This window comes from Canis lupus, chromosome 31 (genome assembly GCF_003254725.2).
Source record: "Canis lupus dingo isolate Sandy chromosome 31, ASM325472v2, whole genome shotgun sequence".
NCBI lineage: Eukaryota > Metazoa > Chordata > Mammalia > Carnivora > Canidae > Canis > Canis lupus.
The window spans coordinates 29,370,187-29,390,928 of record NC_064273.1 but is presented as its reverse complement, the minus strand read 5'-3'; the positions used below and the strand labels follow the sequence as shown (position 1 = coordinate 29,390,928).

The 20,742-nt window shown below is 45.5% G+C and overlaps 2 protein-coding genes and 1 long non-coding RNA gene across 9 annotated transcripts in view; 1 reads left to right on the top strand and 2 right to left on the bottom strand.

Moving 5' to 3' along the window:
- Positions 1 to 9,269, bottom strand: part of SMIM11 (small integral membrane protein 11) — a 37,433-nt gene extending 28,164 nt beyond the window's left edge. Inside the window, exons 1-3 of one of the 7 annotated variants that reach the window (XM_035709299.2) lie at positions 9,127 to 9,269; positions 5,684 to 5,767; positions 4,943 to 5,040 (exon numbers count right to left, since the gene is read on the bottom strand). In XM_035709299.2, the coding sequence (XP_035565192.1) occupies positions 4,943 to 4,954 (12 nt within the window). In that variant the 5' untranslated portion in view covers positions 4,955 to 5,040; positions 5,684 to 5,767; positions 9,127 to 9,269. Of the gene's footprint in view, positions 1 to 4,942; positions 5,046 to 5,683; positions 5,768 to 8,487; positions 8,725 to 8,902; positions 9,032 to 9,126 lie in introns of those variants that run through there. The other 6 variants (XM_025449809.3, XM_025449810.3, XM_025449807.3 and 3 more) reach the window with 6 other exon arrangements.
- A 72-nt stretch (positions 9,270 to 9,341) lies between these two features.
- Positions 9,342 to 13,301, top strand: LOC125754101 (uncharacterized). The gene is made up of 2 exons (XR_007407523.1): positions 9,342 to 11,879; positions 11,963 to 13,301. It is a non-coding gene; the product is annotated as an uncharacterized LOC125754101 (long non-coding RNA).
- KCNE2 (potassium voltage-gated channel subfamily E regulatory subunit 2) lies at positions 13,120 to 20,742 on the bottom strand. Its single transcript, XM_025449921.3, has 2 exons — positions 20,590 to 20,742; positions 13,120 to 13,820 (listed from the first exon to the last, which is right to left on the bottom strand). The coding sequence occupies exon 2, from the start codon at positions 13,806 to 13,808 to the stop codon at positions 13,437 to 13,439; it is 372 nt and encodes a 123-aa protein (XP_025305706.1). The 5' UTR covers positions 13,809 to 13,820; positions 20,590 to 20,742; the 3' UTR covers positions 13,120 to 13,436.

Sequence of the window (20,742 nt, the reverse complement as noted above, 5' to 3'; positions counted from 1 at the left end):
AAGGTAAAATAAATATAAAAGGACAATAAAATTCAAAACATGAGGGGTCCCTGGGTGGCTCAGTTGCCTCTTGATCTCAGCTCAGGTCTTGATCTCAGGGCTGTGAGTTCAAGCCCCGGGTTGGGCTCCACACTGGGTGTGGAAACTACTTAAAAAAAAAAAAATTCAAAACATTGGAATTACTATTTATTAACCGTTCTTATAATTTCCTGTTAGAGGGAAGCTTTAACCCATGGGCTAAAATGATGTCTGGGAAATAACTATGGATTTGAATTACTCTCTGTACCTGCAGGTGCACTATTATGACAGTCTGTATAGCACAACAGTATCTCAAGGCAAATACTATACTTGGTTTATTCTTTTATTTTTTAAAGATTTTATTTATCTATTCATGAGAGACACACAGAGAGAGAGAGAGAGAGAGGGAGAGGCAGAGACACAGGCAGAGGGAGAAGCGGGCCCTATGCAGGGAGCCCCATGTGGGACTCGATCCCAGGACTCCAGGATCACGCCCTGGGATGAAGGCAGGTGCTAAACCTCTGAGCCACCCAGGGATCCCCCAAATATATTAAACTATTGATTATACTTGGTTTATAAACATGATTAGCATGATCTGAATGATAATTTATGAGCTTTCTGTGATTAAAAGTTCGTTCTCAAAAAAAAGGTACGCTTTTTTTTTTTTGAGTGATCACCATTCCAGAGAATAGGTAGGATTTATTCCAAAGAAATCATTAAACTGCCAAACGTATTCTAGGCAATTCCTATTTAATGAGATTCTGTGGGAAGCACATTGGTCTCTCCTTGTAACAGGTGAACTCAACTAGTCAGAAAAAAGTCTGGTCGGGTACCACATGCTCACGGCGCTGGAGGGCTGGGAGATTTCACAGATGACTTAGTCCACCTCCTTGCTTCATGGAGGAGAGTAGAGCTCATGGTGGGGAGACACCAGCCCCCGTCACACAGCTCCCTCACAATGAAGCCACACTCAGAGTGAAATGTTCTAACCTCTCTGCCACTCTTCTTTCCACTGCCCCCTGACTTCTCAGGAAGTGGAATTAGTGAAATCATAAATTATGTACGTAGGTGGTTGTTCAATTTTATTAAAATGCTCAGACCTAGATGTAGAGCTCACATGCAGGAGATGTAGCATCAGTTAGGCCTCCCAGGGTCCCTTCTGTGCTTTCAGCGCCTCCTATACATTTTCCCCTGGAACCCACATCGCATCCACATGAGGCAGGGAGTCTGTCCTAACTCTGTGGCTGAGAAAGTGCAAAGTCTGGAAAGGTTAAGGTCTGATCGAGCTAGGACTGGTCCAAAGCCTGAACTGTCTTCATCATTACACCACACTGTAATGTATACCATGCTCTCCCCAACCCTTACCAGATTTACAAGTAAATTATGCAAGTAAGTGGTGTCTTGGCTACTGAATTTACCAAAGGCAACTGGATTCACCACCTCTGAAGTTATTTAGCTGGTTACTTATGGATGTTTGAGGCAGGCTGCAATGTGATGCAGTAGCAATATGCCGGATATGAAAAGGAGGAACTCAAATATTTAAATGGCTTGAATTTAACTAAAACGGTAAGAACACAAGAACACTGAGTAACTGGATAGTAATTTTCACAGCGAAGTCATTTTAATGGTAAACGATAAAAAGAACATATATGCTTTAGAAAAGATCGCTCCAGCAAGAGTATAAAAGACTAAACAAATTGGCCCAGTGAAACTGTTTCTCCTAACAAATATAAGCAGCTTAGAACACAGACCCTCCTCACTCAGACTTACAGCTAACCTCCACTACTTGCCCCAAATAATCCCCTAATTCATCTATTTTCTTGAAAAGGCTTCAAGAAAGGAAGCTTGACTCCATGTTTATCATCCAGCTATGAAAGAAAAAAATGTTAAATGTTCTTTTATTTTACTTGGTTGGAGGCAAAAATCAACAGTTTAGAGGTGGGGACCCCTTTTTACGATCACTAGGTTGATCGAGGCCAACTGAGCACTAATCCACATGAAAGAGTTACTCTTCCAGTTCTCTCCATCTCTACAGCTGGGCCTGTGGGTCCAATGATGAGGGTCATAGGGTCCCTATCACAGCCCATGGTTCCCTGTGATCTGAACATGAGACAGCTTTAGCTGTTACAGGAATGGAGATCTCAACCGGAAGTCAGAAAATGCACCGAATTGGAAACACATCAACACTGGACAGAGGTATGTGGTTTCAGGATTTACTTTCTTCCTGAAGGTAGAGGAGAGAAGGCAGCAAGAAGCAGAAGCTTGGGGCCTGGGAGAGGGCACAGAAGCGGCAGCAGAGGTCAAGGACACTATGCAGGCTTAAAGCACAGGGTTCAGGGCTCCACCCCTCACAGTACTAAGCTTCAGCTGTGCTCAATCGCTTCGATTTCTAACAAACCCTTATTTTAACTCTCAGAACAGACCAACGTTCAAGGGGGTAAATGAATAAAATATTGTGGGGGTCGACGAGATCTATACCAATTTTTAAAATACATCCCCAATACTTGGGTAATGAGAACAGCTATTTATTTATTTATTTGAGATTTTATTTATTTGACAGAGAGAAGGGAGAGAGAGCACAAGGTGGGTGGTGGCAGGCAGAGGGAGAGGGAGAAGCAGGTTCCATGCTGAGCAGGAAGCCCAATGCCGGGCTCAGTCCCAGGACCCCAGGATCATGACCTGAGCCAAAGGCAGACATTTAACTGAGGCCACCCGGGCGCCAGAGAATGGCTAATTTTTTGAGTAATGAGGTCACACTCCATTGCTAATGCAGGATGTTGACTGTCACTGACGGCCCCAGGCCACTGAGCCCGAAAAGGAAGCCCGAAGGCTCTACTGTGAGCTACAGAATCCTCCCGCCTTCCAGAGCTCTGTGTAGTCAGGCCACTTGTTTCTGACAGCACAGGGAAGGGCCCCCTTCTAAACATGAGGTTGCTCCCCGGCAGCCCCAGGGCTGTGTGTCTGCTCCAAGTTGGAAAGGTTTGGGCAGACTTTGTCCCTGACACAAGAAAGAACTCCCTTTCTCACAAGCAGGATGGGCCAGGGTGGTCAAATGGGGTGTCCGTCACTCTGATTAAAAACTTTCTCTGCAGGGTACCTGGCTGGCTCATGCAACTCTTGATCTCAGGGTTTTGAGTTTGAGCCCCATTTTGGGAGCAGAGATTATTTAAAAATAAAATCTTTAAGGGTGCCTGGGTGGCTCAGTCTGTTGAGCATCTGACTCTTGATTTTGGCTCAGGTTGTGGTCTCAGGGTTGTGAGATTGAGCCCGTGTTGGGCTCTGTGCTGGGTGTGGAGCCTGCTTGGGATTCTCTCTCTCCCTCTGCCTGCCCCTCCCCGCTCCATGGGCATGCTCTCTCTCTCTCTAAAAACAAAACAAAAAACAAACAAACAAAAAAACCCACAACCACGACAAAAACTTAAAAAAATAAATCAATAAAAACTATCTCTGTGCCCTGCCTTAGACCAGTGTTAACCCCACACCTAAGTGATCAGAAACTCTGGGGGTAGCCCCACCATCTGTTTTAACAAGTCCTCAGGCGGTTCTGATGCACCCTTAGGTGTGAGCGCTACTGTCTTGGTGCATGACGCGTAACGCTGAACTTTGCTGACATGGCCTCTTGTCCCCACTGACTGTGGCCACCACAAAGAGGACGAGCCCTTCCCTAAATCCCACACCACACTTTCTGCTTCTTCCCCTTATATCCCCCAGTGTGCCTTGTCTTTCCTTCTCAGCCTTTCTGCTGTGAGCTCAATATACGCTAAACAAACACTCCTGTACTTTCAACACCTTCAAGAAACCCTCACTCTGCCCCTTGACTTCAGCCAGGCTCGTCCTAGACAAGAGTCCTCACAGTCCTCCTGCGTTGCGCCCAAACCCCTACTCAAAGATGCTGGGGAAGGAGAGGGGTTCTCCACCTTCTAGCTCCCTGGTCCTCCTTCCAGATCATTCCAGCCATCCTTGCAATGCAAAGCTGGTGGATGTTTTGAACAAGGAAATGCTCATAATTGAAAAAAAAATACATATGATGAGATTGCAAGTTTGAAAATACATACACACTACAGTTACATATACAGAAAAAGAATGGAAGAAAACACACCAAAATTGTTACTAGTAGCGATCTCCGGAGGGTGAGATGACACGGTTTTTACTGGATTTCACAGTGTCAAAGAATCTACAATAAGACACATTTTAGTGGCTGCTGTCTTAACCAATCTTTGCCACACCCCACGTACTTCAGGGGAGATCTGCTGACCGCTGCCCACAGCCCATCCAATGCTCACAGCTTGCAGGCTCGCGGCGGCTGAGTCTGTTCTACCCAGGACAGCTGTGTTTATTCCTCAACCAGTTTAAGTTGTACTTGATGGTATTATAATAGATCATTTAATTACACACAACACTGATGAGACATGGCTATATTATATAAAGAAAAAATTGTTTCTGTGAAAACTGAACTGAATGCTTTTGGTGCATTTTCAAATTTAGGTTGGAAAAAAAAACAAAACAAAACCAAGAACGGTTAGCAACACAAATGTAAAAGATTATCAAAGAAAGACAGAAAAACCTGGAAAGGTTTTGTGTGTTGTTTCATAAAATATTAACCCACTTTAAAGAAACCAAAATGTGAAACCGTAAGTAAAACTTTAAAGCCATGATTTTTGCAAGAGAAGTGAGGCAGATCCAAAGTCAGCGTACGCCCACTCAAAGAAAGGGCCTAGCCCTCCTCCAAGGGTCTTGGGAATAAATGTACTTCGAAATGTTTTAATTTAAAGTAGAATATTAAGTATCATTAGGATTCCTGCTTTAGCCCGATTTTTTCTTTTTAATCAACCTACATCTCCAGAATGAATTATTCTGAATGCTTACAGTGAGGGGAAAGAAAATAAAAGAAAACCCAAGTCATCATGTTTAAAACAATTCTCACCTTCCAGTTCATGTTGGACTGATTGTGAATTCACTCTGGGTCGATGCAGGCCCACGCAGAGCAGAGCATGAGGAGAGGAGCTGGCAGGGCAGGTCTTGCTGTTCTGGCGGGGAAGAGAAGACACGGGTCACTTGGGGTTTCCCGGAGCAGATCGTCTTAGGAAGACCTCTTTGATGGAGAGAAAGGGTGCATGAGCAAAGACAGCAAGGGTTGCAGAGAGGAGGGGTCAGTCTCCCCAACAGGGTGACCCAGAGCCTGGTGGGAAGCAGCCTGGCTCGGGGCTGACACAGGCTTGGGTCCCAGTGAGCAGAAAGGTCTCCTCAGCTGCTCTGGGCTGAGGGTAGGAGCACAGCCCCGAGCAAAGGTGGCAGCGCTGCTCCTAAGAGGACATGTGCTTCCCCCCATTCCTTTCATCTGTGCGCATGAGAGCTCAAGGCCAAAATCGACTTCTCCACCCATCTCCTGTCCTGAGCAAGAGCTGGCTTGTGGATGAGCGTCTTTCTGTTTTTCAGGTCCTCGGAGTGTTAACTAAGCTAATCTTGTTTTTTAAAAAATACCAAGGAGGGGAGTAAATGCTAGGGAAAATTGTCCTTTGAAAGCAATTCTTATCTAGAATTTCATCTAAAATGTGAGGGAGACCTAGGGGAAGGTGAAGCAGGGCGGGACAGGTCAGGGACACCGCCAGAGCACAGCCTTTGCTCACGGCCTCATATGTCACTATTTTTAGAATACAGCACATACCCCAAGAGTCAGAAGACTTGAGCTGTGGATGAAGAACCTACTACACTCTGGTAAGTGACTTCCCTCTCGGGGCCTTGGTCCCATCTGGAAATGAAGAAAGGGGGTGTCAACTAGCTGGACTTTAGGGCCCCAACTTTTCTGAAATTTGGCAACTTACAGCATAATCATAGTTTCATTTCACATTGCCCACGATGTGGGCAAGTGCACGAGAGCGCACTAGCTGCATGAACTCATGCAGTCTTCCCATCGGCCCTAGGAGGTAGAGGTGACTGTTCCATTTCAGAGATGAGGAAACAAAGTCTATGTAACATGTCCAGGGGTCACATGGGGACCGGGATTGGAACCCGTCTAATGTGGTGTCTTAAGCTGATGTAGGTAGAAAGCTCTGCATTCCAGAATCAGGCAGACGCTTGTCTTTAAATGTACTTAGAATTAAGAAAAGCACAGGAAAATTTCACAGGCCTTTGGAATGGGGATAGTAATGTTTTACTAAAACTTTTACCTACAAAAGCATAAATATAGAAAATTCGTACCTCATCTATTCAAGGTCATAGTATCTGGAAAACATGCTGGTAGGCTGGCACAAGATTACTAACTTTTCCCCATGACTTCTTTCAAAGCCAGATAAGTTAATGAAAGGAATGTACACCATAAATCTGTTTAAATCTGATGACAGTGATTGAAGGTGCTCGTTCTCTTCATGGATAAATGACCCGTTTGTCTTTTAGTAGCAGCAGATTCTGACTTGGACCAGAGAAATATCTTCCTAGCATGTCATAACCTGTTGCTAGAATTTTCACTTTCAGGAATCTCGGATAATCACAGGGATTAGCCATACTGTAACTTGCAACGTTTAAGGTCATGTAAATTTTATTCTTACAACTCTTGCTCTAATTGAGTTGTGTATAAATATAATAGGTGAGCTTGGTGGTTCCTAATTCTCTGAGGTCCTATTAATGTATGAATGTAATTAACATACTAATAACATGAATTAATAAAGGAACTGATGGGTTAATGTAAGATACCTCAATGGATTAATATAAGATATTGATTCCCAAGGTCAAGGATAACAAGTAGATCCAAAAAGCTTATACAAGGAAATGAAAAAGAACACCTAGTGGGGCACCCGGCTGGGTCAGTCAGTAGAGCATGCAACTCTTGATCTTAGGGTGGTGAGATCGAGCCCCACATTGGGTGTGGAGATTATTTAAGGAAATTAAAAAAAAAAAAAAAAAGGAGTATTGCCTTAAAACATCACCACCACCCAATGATCTGGCCCTCTGGCAACTCAGGACTACGGTTACTACTGGTGTGACCTTGGACAAGTTGCTTGGCCTCTCTGAGCATCAGGTCCCTCATTTGTAAATTCTTCAGGGGTTGGATTGTAAACAGGAAGCAGCATGTTCAGCAAATGGAAAACATCACATAAATATCAACCGTTACTGTCATGGTAAATATCTCTCTTTCTGCTAATGGACATGCCATGCTTAAGAACTACTAACAAGAGACAATCAAGGCAAAATGCAGTCAATGCAAGACAGCAGGGACCAAGAGGACTGGAGAGCTGGACTCTAGTCGTGGTGGTGCCAACAGCAGGCATGTGACCTGAGGCAAACCATTCACCTCTCTGAACCAAAATATTCTCATTTTCGGGGATCCCTGGGTGGCTCCGCAGTTTAGCATCTGCGTTCTGCCCAGGGCATGATCCTAGAGTCCCGGGATCGAGTTCCACATCAGGCTCCCTGCATGGAGGCTGCTTCTCCCTCTGCCTGTGTCTCTGCCTCTCTCTCATGAAGAAATAAATAAAATCTTTTAAAACTAATAAAAAATTTAATTTAAAAAAATAAAAAAATAATTAATTCAAAATATTCTCATTTTAAAAATCAGAATTCAAAGAACTCTGCCACTCTGGAATTCCTAAGTCACCATTCTTTCTGATATCACAGCATCTGACTATGACACGTTACTGGCAGTGTCCCCAATTTCAAGTGGAGAGTGATGACTTGCAAGCTCTTTAGAAAGAGACATATTTAGTCAACCTACAAACAAAGTAGTGGAAGAGGTACAGTGAGAGGGCGGGAGACAAGCGGGTTGATCAATCCAGCTCATTCCCACCCCCTGCCTCCAACTGATGCCTTCCCCCCTCCCCCTGCAATTACAGCAGCCAACTCAGCCCTTTTTGTAACACCCCAGCAGGACTTCAGCAAAGGAGAACAACTGAGAAAGCTAAAAACATCCGCAGGCTCTTAGCTCCAGCACCGCAGGTGCACACCTGCTGCAGTATTAGACACAGGCGCAGGTGGTATCTGAGGGCCGCACTGCAAAAGCCAACGAGACAGGGGCAATTCTGAGGTATAAAATCTAAGAAGTGCAGGGAGTTTTAGACTTTCTCTGGACTCATCCACAATCTTAGCTTAACATCTGAAAAATAGCAATGCCTTGGATAGAAATGGTTCTGTCTCCTTTACTGCAAAAAAAAAAAAAAAAAAAGTCTCATTTTTTTCCTTTGCCAGTTTTCTCCCCCAAAACCAGAAGCCCCATCCACCGATGAAAGCAATCTGGGGGCGGGGGGGGGGGGTGGATTCCCGGGTGGCTCAGCGGTTTGGCACCTGCCTTTGGCCCAGGGTGTGACCCCGGGGACCTGGGATCAAGTCCCACATCGGGCTCCCTGCATGGGGCCTGCTTCTCCCTCTGCCTGTGTCCCTGCCTCTGTGTCTCTCATTGATAAATAAAATCTTAAAAGAAAAAAGAAAAAAGCCATCTGAACAGAATATCGTCCACAATCTACGTTTCCTTCTTGGCACCTCTAACAACCTCCAGGGCCGTCTGTGTCTTGGTGCCTCCGCCACTAAGCGGGACCCTGAGCCTTGCGAGCGCGGGCGCATCCCCAGGCTCTCCCCGGGGCACCCCAACTCTTCCCCCGCTCGTTGGCAGTTGAGAGGTTGGGGGGTGGGGTGGCAGCTGCAGGTGCCCGGGCCGCGGACCCCGCGAGGCCTGGACGACCGGGCCGGGCCGGGGCGACGACCCGCAGGTGGGGGCTGCGGCGGCTGGCACCCTCCCGCCCCCGCCCCGGCCCCCGCCCCGCCCCGCCGACCCGGCGCCGGCCGGCGGGCATCCGCGACAGCAGGCGCAGACGCGGGGCGGCCACGCGACTCCCCAGCGCCCTAAAGAGCGGCCGGGCCTCGGGTCAGGCTCCGCTGACCGATGTCACCCACTTACAGCTGCAGGCCGCGGAGGAGCCGGCGCCAGGCCTGCACAGGAAGCGAGACTCCCAGCGTGCGGGGAGGAAACTACACATCCCGAAATGCACCGCAGCGCGCGCCGGCGCAGTGGGCCCGGGCTGCTGGGCGGGGGGGGGGGGGGGGGTGGCGGCGCGCAGGCGCAGCGCGGGGCGGGTCACGATTGGTGGTCCAGGCGCGGAGATGCGCGCGTCCTGCGCTCACCTGAGCTGCGGGCGCACGGAGGCGGGGAGTCCTGCGCCCCGAGGATCGAGTCTACAAACTTAGCGTTCATCTTGTTTGACAAAATGCGTGCATCTTCCCCAGGGACGGCGCCAGCCCGCGGTGCTGGCTTCCCCGGCTCCCGCTTCAGCGCGCGGTCCCTGCCCCACGGGAGGGCGCGCCCGACCCCAGATCGAGGCCGGGGCCACCCCCGGGCGTGTTCCCGGAGCTCGCTCTCCGGGCTCGGCTCCCCCTCGGGACTGAGGACCCCTGCAAGCGGAGACTGAGCGGCTGGCGCGAGAGAACGCGCGGCTTGGCAACGACGCGCTCCGCTGGATCCGAACCCGGGGGGCCGAACGCCAGATCGCATGGTGACGTGTGTGGTGATGAAGGACAGGATGCCGGGGTGCAGAGGAAGGGACAGCCCGAGCGGCGGAGGCTTTAGTTCTGCCCACAAGCCAAGTTTTCCGATAGAAAGTGACAAAGCTAGGGATGCTCTATGGCTCGGTGGTTGAGCGTCTGCCTTTGGCTCAGGTCTGACCCCGCCGGGTCATGAGATCGAGGCCCACATCTGGCTCTTCGGGGATGAGCCTCTCTTTCATCCCTCTTAGTCTCTGCCTCTCGCTGTCTCTGTGTCTCTCAAGAGTAAATAAATGAAATCCTTTTTAAAAAGGGGGGGGTGGTGGGAGGATAAAACTAGCTTTGTCCTGAGCACTGTGAGGTCCCACTGAAGTCTCACAAGAAGACCATAGAGGAGGTAAAATAGCCAACTCGCAGGTGAGGAAGTGGAGGCACTAAGAGATTAAAGGGATTTGCTCAGGGTTGTTTTTACATTTTATTTATTTATTCATGAGACAAAGAGAGAGAGAGTCAGAGGCAGAGACACAGGCAGAGGGAGAAGCAGGCTCCATGCAGGGAGCCCTATGTGAGACTCAATCCTGGGTCTCCAGGATCACGCCCTGGGCTGAAGGTAGCGCTAAACCGCTGAGCCACTCGGGCTGCCCTCTGCCCAGGATCTTTTTTTTTATTATTATTATTTTTTATTGGTGTTCAATTTGCCAACATATAGAGTAACACCCAGTGCTCATCCCATCAAGTGCCCCCTTCAGTGCCCCTCACCCAGTCACCCCCACCCCCCGCCCACCTCCCTTTCTACCACCCCTAGTTCCTTTCCCAGAGTTAGGAGTCTCTCATGTTCTGTCTCCCTCTCTGATAGTTCCCACTCATTTTTTCTCCTTTCCCCTTTATTGCCTTTCACTATTTTTTATATTCCCCAAATGAATGAGACCATATATTAGAAATGACAAATACCCACCATTTGCTTCGATGTGGCTGGAACTGGAGGGTATTATGCTGAGTGAAATAAGTCAATTGGAGAAGGACAAACATTATATGCCCAGGATTTTAAAGCCAACCAGTGCCACAGCTGGAAGCTGACGCTCAGTAGTCTGGATGTAGACTCCTATATGTAGACTCGTATCAGGGCAGCAAGTACCATGAGCTCCTTTTCCAACCTCTTCTGAACTCTGCTGTAAGAAGGAGGTGGGATTCAGGTCATGTGGAGCCAGTCATCCAAGCAAACCGAGCTCTAAAAGCAAAGGGGGTTGGGGCAAGGTGGGGAACCCAGCAAGTTGTTTGAATTGGCATCTTAGTTGCTGAGTTGAAAATAGCCAGCCTGGAATTTGGGGAATTGATGCTGAAAGTGGCAGACGGGGGGCATGGGGTTTCAACTACAGTATACCCAACATGCATCTAAGGATTCACCATTTCTCCCATCCCCTAAAAGTAAAGTTGGCTAATAACCATCTACTTTACCACTACACTTTCAGTGATGATAATAAAATAGACTTTCTTAGAAGAATCTAAATTTCTTTCCCTCCATTTGATTTCCTATGTCAAAGATAAAGCCAGAAACTAGTGAAAGCCTTAAGGATAGACTTTATTCAGTAACTTCTGCAGGAGAGAAGAGGGTCCAGTGTGAACTAAAGTCAACTTTGGTTTATGCAGCGGTAACTGGGCATTTTAAAGGAGAATGAGGGAGCGAGGTCAGTTGAGCAGAATCAGGAAAGTGGACATTTACAAAAACCGGGGGATTAGTCAGTCTGATCTGGTTTTGTTAATAGGCACTTATCTGAAAGACAGTGGGGTAGGTTAGGGCAATTGGGTCGAGAGAGTTACCTTTGTGAATGCTGGCATTTCAGGGACAAGACAGTTCTGGGTCTTGATATAAAAAGATTTATATCTAAAAGAGGGAGAGAAAAGATTTATAATTCCAAGTTTTCTAAAGTAACTGTTCTCAGAGGGGATTCAGGGAGCTGATCTGTTTATCTCCAGGTTTTGGCTGGAACCAACAGTAAATTTTTCTGGCAGCTTGTTGAACTTTCTCAGGCAGGCATTCCAAAGGGAGCTGGGGTCCTCTTAGTGATGAGGCCTTGAGCTGTTAGAAGCTATTCTAGTGTTTGTTCAAATCTCCTACTGTGGAGAGAGGGACAAAATCACTTACACCAAGTGTCTATAGGCCAAAGTTGAGGCCCACTTGAGAGCTCAGAAGAGCCTGACCAGAGCTTAGTGAAGAAGATAATCTTGGTCACCTGGTGGAAACCTTGGATCTTTGTCTGGGTCCAGACCCAAGGCCAGGATTTTGTAGCTGAAGTGGCCCCTCTGGGCACACTGGGATGAATGCTCTGTGTGCAATAGCATTTCTGGGTTTCTGATCTGAAGAAGGAGGCCACTCTTGCCACATCTGCTCTGGGAATGTAAGTGGCTTTCCATAACCCTGTACATAATGCTCATGTTAGCATAATTGCGCATCTGTTACCAAGAAACCCATATGTTGTAGCTACCCCACTCTGGAGATGTAATCCTTGTAATCAATGGAAGACATCCTACAAGCAAGCATGCCTTGAAGAAGGGCTTCTTTTTTGAATTTTGTCTTAGTACCCTGAGACTTGAGGCTCTACACGCAATTGCTGTGCCCCGGCTGATGGGGAGATGGTGGAGAAGAAAGGTAAGCTGGGAGGCCCAAAGCAATGGCCCCATACATGGGTCTTGGCTCTGACTTCCTACTCTCAGCTACTCAGAGAGTAGACTTTCACTAAGTTAGGCCTGCTCTCCTGTCCCTGTTCTAGCTCTGCCCACAGTGTTTCTTTTATAACCTGTCATTTCCTATCATCGTGATGTTTACGTACCTGACTCTCTCTAATGAGTAGACTGCTCCAGCTCAGAGTCTTGTTCACCTCCTGGGGTCTATTCTAGTGGCCCCAGTAGATAGGTGTTAAATATTGCTTGGTTTAATTAACAGATGAAGTCACCTAATCTGTGAGCTGGCATCTATAATACAAAATCTAGGTATCATCAACTGTCTACCTTTTCTTTAAAAAAAAAAGATATTTATTTATTCATGAGAGATACACACAGAGAGAGAAGCAGAGACATAGGCAGTGGGAGAAGCAGGCTCCATGCAGGAAGCCTAATGTGGGACTTGATCCCGGTACTACAGAATCACAACCTGAGCCGAAGGCAGACACTCAACCACTGAGCCATCTAGGCGTCCCTAACTGTCTAGCTAGTTTGCTAGCCTTGCTGATGCCACAACATCAGCAATTCAGATACTTTCTGTACCATCAGTCTCTTGAAACAGAAGTAAGAATAAATAATTATTATATATAAATAATATAAATAAATAATAAATAATTATAAATGGAAGAAGATAAATGAGATTGAAAGAATGCTATTTATAAAGCAATGTTACAACCTTTCCTTATTTTTTTCTATAATAACAAGAACTTCTAAGTTTTCTGGAAAACTTTAAATGTTAATTTAAAAATATGCTTCTGTTGTACTGGGTAGTTCTTAAAGATGCTACTTCTTTAAGTGAACTATTACCCTGGGTTATTTGTAAAGTTAATTTGTCACATAGGAAATAATGTTTCATTAGCGAGAAGGTTCAGTGATTTATTAGCCACCCCTCTATCCCCACTGCCAGGATACAGGCAATTTACTTCAAATTTGACTTTATTTTCACTAACTTGACAAAATTTGTCAAATCTGACATCGATTCAGATGACATTTGTATTGCCCAGAAAGTAAGAGAAGTCTTCAGCATAAAACATGGCTCTGATGAGCAAGTATAAATCACTGAGATTAAAATGTCATCAGTGTTAATGGAGCAGCCACATGATCTCCATGAAAATTCTCAACGGAAAGCAAGGAACTTAGTGTCTTCTAAGCAATGACAGCTTGGATTTTCTCCATGGCAGGGCCATGTCTTCATATCCGGATATCAGACGTTAGCCTTATGCCTTTCCCACTTATCAAGGACACATTTTGAACCCTGCTGCACCCATGTTCTCGTGGATGGTGGTCTTTGATTCTTCTAGATTCAAGATTTGACTCTTGTACTTCTCTTGCCAATCTTCTACGATGTACTGGTGGTAGGGGTCATTGGAGTGCTCTCGTCGCTTGGATTTCACCGTGCTCACCAGGATGGCTACAATGATGAAAGAGAACATTCCGATCATCACCATGAGGTACAAGATGACATAGTAGAAGTTCTCAGCATCAAGTTTGGTTTGCAGGGCCTCTTGCTCAGCTGTCGTGTTCCTGCGCCAATTGTCCATATAAGTAATAAAAATCTTTTTGAAGACATCTTCCAGGGTCTGTGTCAGATTGGCTAAAGTAGGCATATCTCCCTCCTGCTGCAATTTGAATAGTAAAATAGAACAAGATTAAGAACGCCGATTCTTTCTGCCTTTGGCTACTTGAAGGGATAAAGAGAGGGGAATGCAGAGGGGAGATAATATAATTTATTCTTTACATAGCTGGTGATTGATTGAGTGCATATTTTTTTTTATTCTTTAAGCTTTGCACATGCATCTTTTGCGTGCAGGATACCTGACAATAAAAAATTTGACAGAGGACATAAAGTTAAATATAGTATCCCCATTTCCATATGTGAATAAACATAAACATGCAAATGACGATGGGAAAAAGACAAGAAATAGTTCAAAATGTTGATGGTGGTATACCTAACGAAAATTTTTTCCTTCTTTATACTTTCCTCATGTTCCAAATTTTCATCAATCACTTTGCACTACTTTATTTTTAAACAGATGGGTCACCTCACAGTGGCTAGCATAATGCCTTGTTCATCACAGGCATTGGGCAGGCATCAGGGGAATGAAGAGGTGACTCATGCCTGACCCGCGTTTTCGGAGAATTTTGAGGCAGAGGATTGCAAGGGGCACTGACGGATTTTGCTGTCTGTTCCATCTCCTTTGTCTACACAGTGCTTTTTCCAGGACTCCCAAAGAGAGGAGTATGTACGCCTACTTTTGAAAGAAGTGTCTTAGGCAAGTGGCACAATGAAACAACCCGAGAGACCATTCATATTCCTCAAATCCAACTCTCCTCTCCCTCCTCGCTGGCACTGCCTGGCCACCAACATCTCTCACCTCAATGACACAACACAGTGCAATGCAGCCTCCCCAAAACCGTCTCCTAGGGGCATATGTGTCCCTCAGTGCCCTCCACAGCTGTCACTGTGCTCTTTTTAAGAAGGAAATTGAATCATATCCCCTTGCTTTTGAAACGATTCAGTACCTTCCTGTAGTACTTAAAATAAAATCCTAGTTTCTTCATAGGATTCACCTGGCTTGGCCTGAACTCACCCCTGACCACCTTCTCAATCCAACTACTCTATCCCCATGACAACTGGTCCTACTGGCCTTCCTTCCTCCAAGTCAGTAAACGTTCTGCCTCAGGACATTTACACATTCTCTTTCCTCACCCTGGAATAATTTTTCCTTTCTGTTTCCTCTTCTACCCCCTTTATCTTTTTGGTCCCAGCTTAACTGTCCCTTCTGAGAAAACTCCCTGGCCCTGCTCTAAATCAGTTCTGCCCCTCACCCCCTGCCACCACCACTTTTCTCCGATAGCATCTTATTTTTTTTTTTCTTCAAAGCTGTTGTCACAATATGCATTCATGATGTGTGTATATTGCTGGTGTGTGTGTGTGTGTGCGCGCGCGCGCATGATTATTGGCTTTTGGTGTCATCTCTCCTACTCAGCTGTCATCTCCTCAAGGACAGAATTCATATCACCTTTGCCTATCTTGGTACAGCAAATGTTGGCATAGAGCCTGATACATCAAAGGCACATAGTGGATGTTTAATGAATAAATGGATGTGCCGGGCATAGGCAAGGCATTGGAAATGCAGAGATGATGAATATGAGATTTCTGTCTGGGGAAGCTCAGTGTAACAGGAGAACTGCAAGCAAATGGCAATGAGAAGTACAAAGAGTTGTAAGAGGTCTGAACAAAGTGATAAGGGAGCTCAGAGAATGAAGCTGAACATGGTGCATAGATGGAGCAAACAGGTGTGAACAGACTGGAAGGAATGCAGACAGGAAGTGTACCTGTGATTAGCCAGGACCTACAGGTCCACCCAGTCAATAAAAGCCCAAACAACCCGACAGGGAGTTTGCCTAATGCACTTGGAAAACAATGTCCCTTCTCTTTAACATATCTTTCATTTCCTATTAGGAGAGATGTTTCAATCTCCTCACCTGTGGAAGGGGCACAAGTACACGTCCAGGCCTTTCTCTGACACCTTCCCAACATTTCATTCATTGAGAATTACTATAACTAAGGTAACAGAATTTTTCAATCTGATGGTTTAAGTCCTACTATTCAAAGAGCTCTCAGGGATCCCTGGGTGGCGCAGCGGTTTGGCGCCTGCCTTTGGCCCAGGGCGTGATCCTGGAGACTCGGGATCGAATCCCACGTTGGGCTCCTGGTGCATGGAGCCTGCCTCTCTCTCTCTCTCTCTGTGTGACTATCATAAACAAAAAAAAATTTTTTTTAAATCCATATTAAAAAAAAAGAGCTCTCAGGACTTCCCCTCACTCTCCCATCCACACAAAGCCTAGAGCAACTTGAAAAGAAACTTGACAAATAAATAAGATTGCCCCGAAGTACATGCCAAGCACATTTTCCAAGCAATGTAACAGAGACATACTTTCTTCCCCCTAAAAATAATATAAGGCGAAGAGTATATGAAGCGTATATGAAAAAGTTTAGCTAAGCTGGCTTTGATTCTATGCAAGACATGACCACTGGCTCCTTAACTCTTCCAGAGACAAGATCTGCTCATTTGTGGGGAGGTCACACTTGTTTTATCAATTAAAAGACAACACCCACCCCTGTGTGCTATGTCAGGGCTAGTCTTACAGATATGGTTCCTTCACCTATGATAGTTGTCACCCTCTATTTCTGCCAACCCTCCTCCACGTCTTCATCCAATGAAGAAAATTGTGATTTTGCCAACTTGTACCTTCCCCCTTCTGCACCCTCTAGAGAGAATTCTATTTCCTTTTGTGAAGCCAAATGGAAAACTGCACAGAGCATAGAGATGAGAAAAAAAAAAAAAAAAAAAAAAAAAAAAACGAAGCCGAAGAGCTAAGTGTATAAAACTAAGGGCTGGTGAGGGGGTAGAGAAGTCACAGGAGTGAGTGGTGTGGGAAATTTGGTCTGGGGGAGGATGCTGAGGAAAATTAGGGCAGCAGAGAACTAGCAAGGGGAAGGGGGGATCCCCTTCTGGGCAGAGAATTACAGAGTTTTTTTTCTAAGGTGCTCTCAAGATTGGAACTATTCTAGTTATTTTTGCATACCAGACAGCACTTTTCTTTTTTTTTTTTTACTACTACTCCAGTATGTACTGGGCAACACGAGGCCCTGCCTTGCATCTGAGTCTCCCCCAGAGAGGTGATACCACTGCAAGCTCCTAAATGCTTTGAGCTCCTCTGTCCACCCTCCTCCCACATATCTCCTTTGTGGGCTGTGTCACTGTGCTTGGAATTCCACCAGGGATGCCTCTGAGCAGAGGAAGTAAAGGTCCCATCTTCAATGGGAAGTGCAGTAGGATAGGGCACGCTCACTGCCAACACCATTCTTTGAAGGTTTTCATCAAAGCAATGGCACCACCTGTGAAAAATCTAGGCCAGCGCCTGACTTACAAGAGTGTTCAATCGTTAGTCTGTTTTTTTTTTTTTTTTTTTTTTTTCAGGATTCTGAGAGAACGGGGACATAGGAGAATAGGAGAGCTATGTTTCGATGCCTGGTGAGACCATTAGGGACAGGGTGCCTCAAGGGAAGCTTCAAGACTGCACAGCTAAAATGGGAATGGGGCAATTTTAAGCAAGTATTGAGGGGGGAGAGGGGAGATGGAGCCCAAAGGAGAGAAGAGAGGGCATTGAAGCAATCTTGTTCTTCTGATGTTCCTGTGTCACCCTGCAGAGGAAGAAAGAAATATTTCTTTTTTTAAAAGCAGCTTATTGTTTTTTGAAAGATTTTATTTATTTATTCATGAGAGACACACAAAGAGAGGCAGAAATATAGGCAGGGAGGCAGGGGGAGAAGCAGGCTTCCCGCAGGGAGTCCGATGAGGAATTTGATCTCAGGACCCCGGGGATCACACCCTGAGCCGAAGGCAGACGCTCAACCATTGGGTCACCCAGCAGTCCCAAGAAATACAATCTCTATAGGACAAAGGAGCTGAGTATCTCCAGACTCACAAAAATGGCAGAAAGCTCTTATAGTTTAGAAACCCCCATCTGTGGTCACCTCATCCACAAGCTTTTCCCTGGACCTCTGAGTTGGAGACCCCTGTCTGTGCTACTTCTGCAAACTGCCATGTTCGTCTGTTTGCTCATTTTCAATGACCCATGCATTGTGTGTTCATTCATGTCATACTCAGAACCACTCTATGACACTGGGATTATTGCCTCCACTTTACAGACAGGAAAATTGATGTTCAGAGAGCTTAAGTAACTTCAATCATAATTACATGAGAGCTTGAGCTGCTGGGGGGCAGGGATCTATTGCTTTACTCATCTTTGAATCCCAGGGCCCTACATCATGGTTGGTGCATTGCAGATCTCTACTAAATGTCTGGTGAATCAATGAATTGTTCCTCTCGCGTGCACTATGGATTTCAACTGGAAACTACTAGAATGGTGATTCTCAACTTACTTGCCGGAGAGGAAAGGATTCACAAACTCCTTGAAAAAAGAAACTAAACAATTTGATTTTACTCTTCCCCCCCAAAACATACATATGTTCATACAAAGCTATGCATTTAATTTCAGGGGACTCCTGGGCCCCCTAAAGCCCAGCCAAGTATCTCTGTGACAAAGTATCTTTGAGTTGAGGAACCTGGGTGCTGGATTCCACTGGAGTTGTTTGGGTTTGTTTCATGGTATGAGCATGGCAACATTCACCAACATGCTTCTGGAACTAATACTGATTATTTGTTCAGCTCTTCTAACATGGACAAAGGCTCACAGCAAAGCAGATCAAGGGAGGTGCTTCTTGGGGCACCTGGGTAGCTCAGTCGGTTGAACAACTCTTGATTTCAGCTCAGGTCATGATCTCAGGATCATGGCATGGGGCTCTGTGCTCATCAGGGAGTCTGTTAGAGATTCTCTTTCTCCCTCTGCCCCTACCTACCAGCCCCTCTCTAAAATAATAAATAAATCTTAAAAAAAAGAGGCAGATCGGGAGGTGCTTCTTCATAAAACTTAATCATAGGGTGAAAAGGGCTCAGGTAGATTAACTACCTGGCTCCTGGCCAGGCTGAAAAAATTGAGTCTAAGGGGGATTCCTATTCTCAACCCTGTTGCATGAGACAAGGCTGAGTAATCCATTGTGTCTGTCAATTTTATTGATGGAGATTATGCTAGAACATTCAAATAGGTTTAAATTTATGATACCCAGAATGACTTCTTAACTGATAGACGTTGATCATATTCGGCATACATATCATCCTTTCTCTTAGTAGAACACCATAACAGGTGTTTAGCAATGCAAAGATGGTTATTTATGTTCTGTTGAACCATCTGAAATTGTTGAACCATATTATGTTCTGTTGAACCATATGAAATTGTCATTTCATATGTTAAATATGGTCAGTATTGGCAACTTCATATGGTCCAGCCTAACATATGTGGACCTATATTTTCAGGCATTTTCTATAAATAGTTCTTGCTCAAAAAACAGGATGGGCCTCTGGAGATGATTTAGGCTGGCCTGCACGTTTGGCAGGTGCAGTTACTATAGCCCACAGAGCTTAAATCACCTGTCCAGCATCACAAAACTTGCATGTTGGAACCAGAAACCCGAGTCACCCAGGCTAGCACCCAGCATCCAGTGTGCCCTAGCAGAGGTCACACATTCCAATAATGCCCTGTTTCCATCATTGACTGGGCAGCTCAGCTGGATTAAAAAAAAAAAGAAAGAAAATGAGACCAAGACTACGGTTTCAGCTCATACACACCAATTAGTTGTACCCTGTTTCAGGACACATAATGGTCCCCTAATTCCAACTGTGCTTGTCACAGGTGTGTGTAATTTGCAACAGAGACAATCTAGACACTATGAGGAAAGTAACACCCACTTGATCCCCCAAATCCGAAGTTCTGTTTTCTTGAAGGATGATGGTGGGGTACCTGGGTGGTGCAGTTGGTTAAAGGACCAACTCTTGGTTTTGACTTAGGTGGTGATCCCAGGGTAGTAAGATCAAGCCCTGTGTCTCAGGCTCCCTACTCAGCAGGGAGTCTGCTTAAGACTCTCTCTCTCCCTCTCCCTCTGCAGCCCCCCCAAATAAATAAATCTTCAAAATAAAAGAAAGAAAGATGGTGAATCATTAGCATCACCTGGGCCTAACACAAGAGTGAAGTTTTGTTTTTTGTTGTTGTTGTTGTTGTTGTTGTTTTTTGAGAGAGAGAGAGTGAGAGTGCACAGTGGCAGGGAGAGGCAGAGGAAAGAGAGAGAGGATCTTGTTTTTTTGTTTGTTTGTTTGTTTAAGATTTTTTATTTATTCAGGAGAGATACACAGAGAGAGGCAGAGACAGGCAGATATGGGACTCAATCCCCAGACCCTGGGATCACATCCTGAGTTGAAGGCAGACGCTCAACCACTGAGCCACTCAGGCGTCCCAAGGAGAGAGAGGATCTTAAGCAGGTTCCACGTTCAGCACAGAGCCAGACATGGGCTCGATCCCATGACCCCGAGATAACGACCTGAGCCAAGATCAAGAGTCAGGTACTTAACTGCCTGGGCTGCCCCAGGCACCCTGAAGTCATTTTTATATCAAGAATAGAAAAGAATATGATTATCTGCATTTACCATGAACATTCTGTAAAAACACTTTCAAAATTTTCATCTGATTATGAAGAAATGAGGAAGGAAAGCATTACCAAGAATTAGAATAAGAATGAGGGGGACCAGGAGAAAAAGAAGAGGAAGGAGAAGAAGGAGAAGAATAGAAAGAGAGGGAAAAAAAAAAAAAAAGAAGGAAAGGCCATCTTATACCAGGAATATCATTCCTTTTATAAATTTCTGGAAAAGGAAAATCACTTTGTTACTTAATTTCTCAAAAAATAAAGAATTTGCAATAGAAGCTTACCTAGGCAGTGCGTGAGCAGTAATTAAATCCCCTACTACAAAGCCAGGTGGATCTGAACCTCCTGGTTGGTGTTGGCAAGCTCTCCAGGACTATGCATAAATCTCAGCCCGCTGAGTACCCTCAATTTGCAGCCAACCAAGCCTTTGTTAGCTG

Bases quoted from the DNA above. Each gene is read 5' to 3' on its own strand.
- KCNE2 (XM_025449921.3), bottom strand. From the start codon at position 13,808: ATGCCTACTTTAGCCAATCTGACACAGACCCTGGAAGATGTCTTCAAA.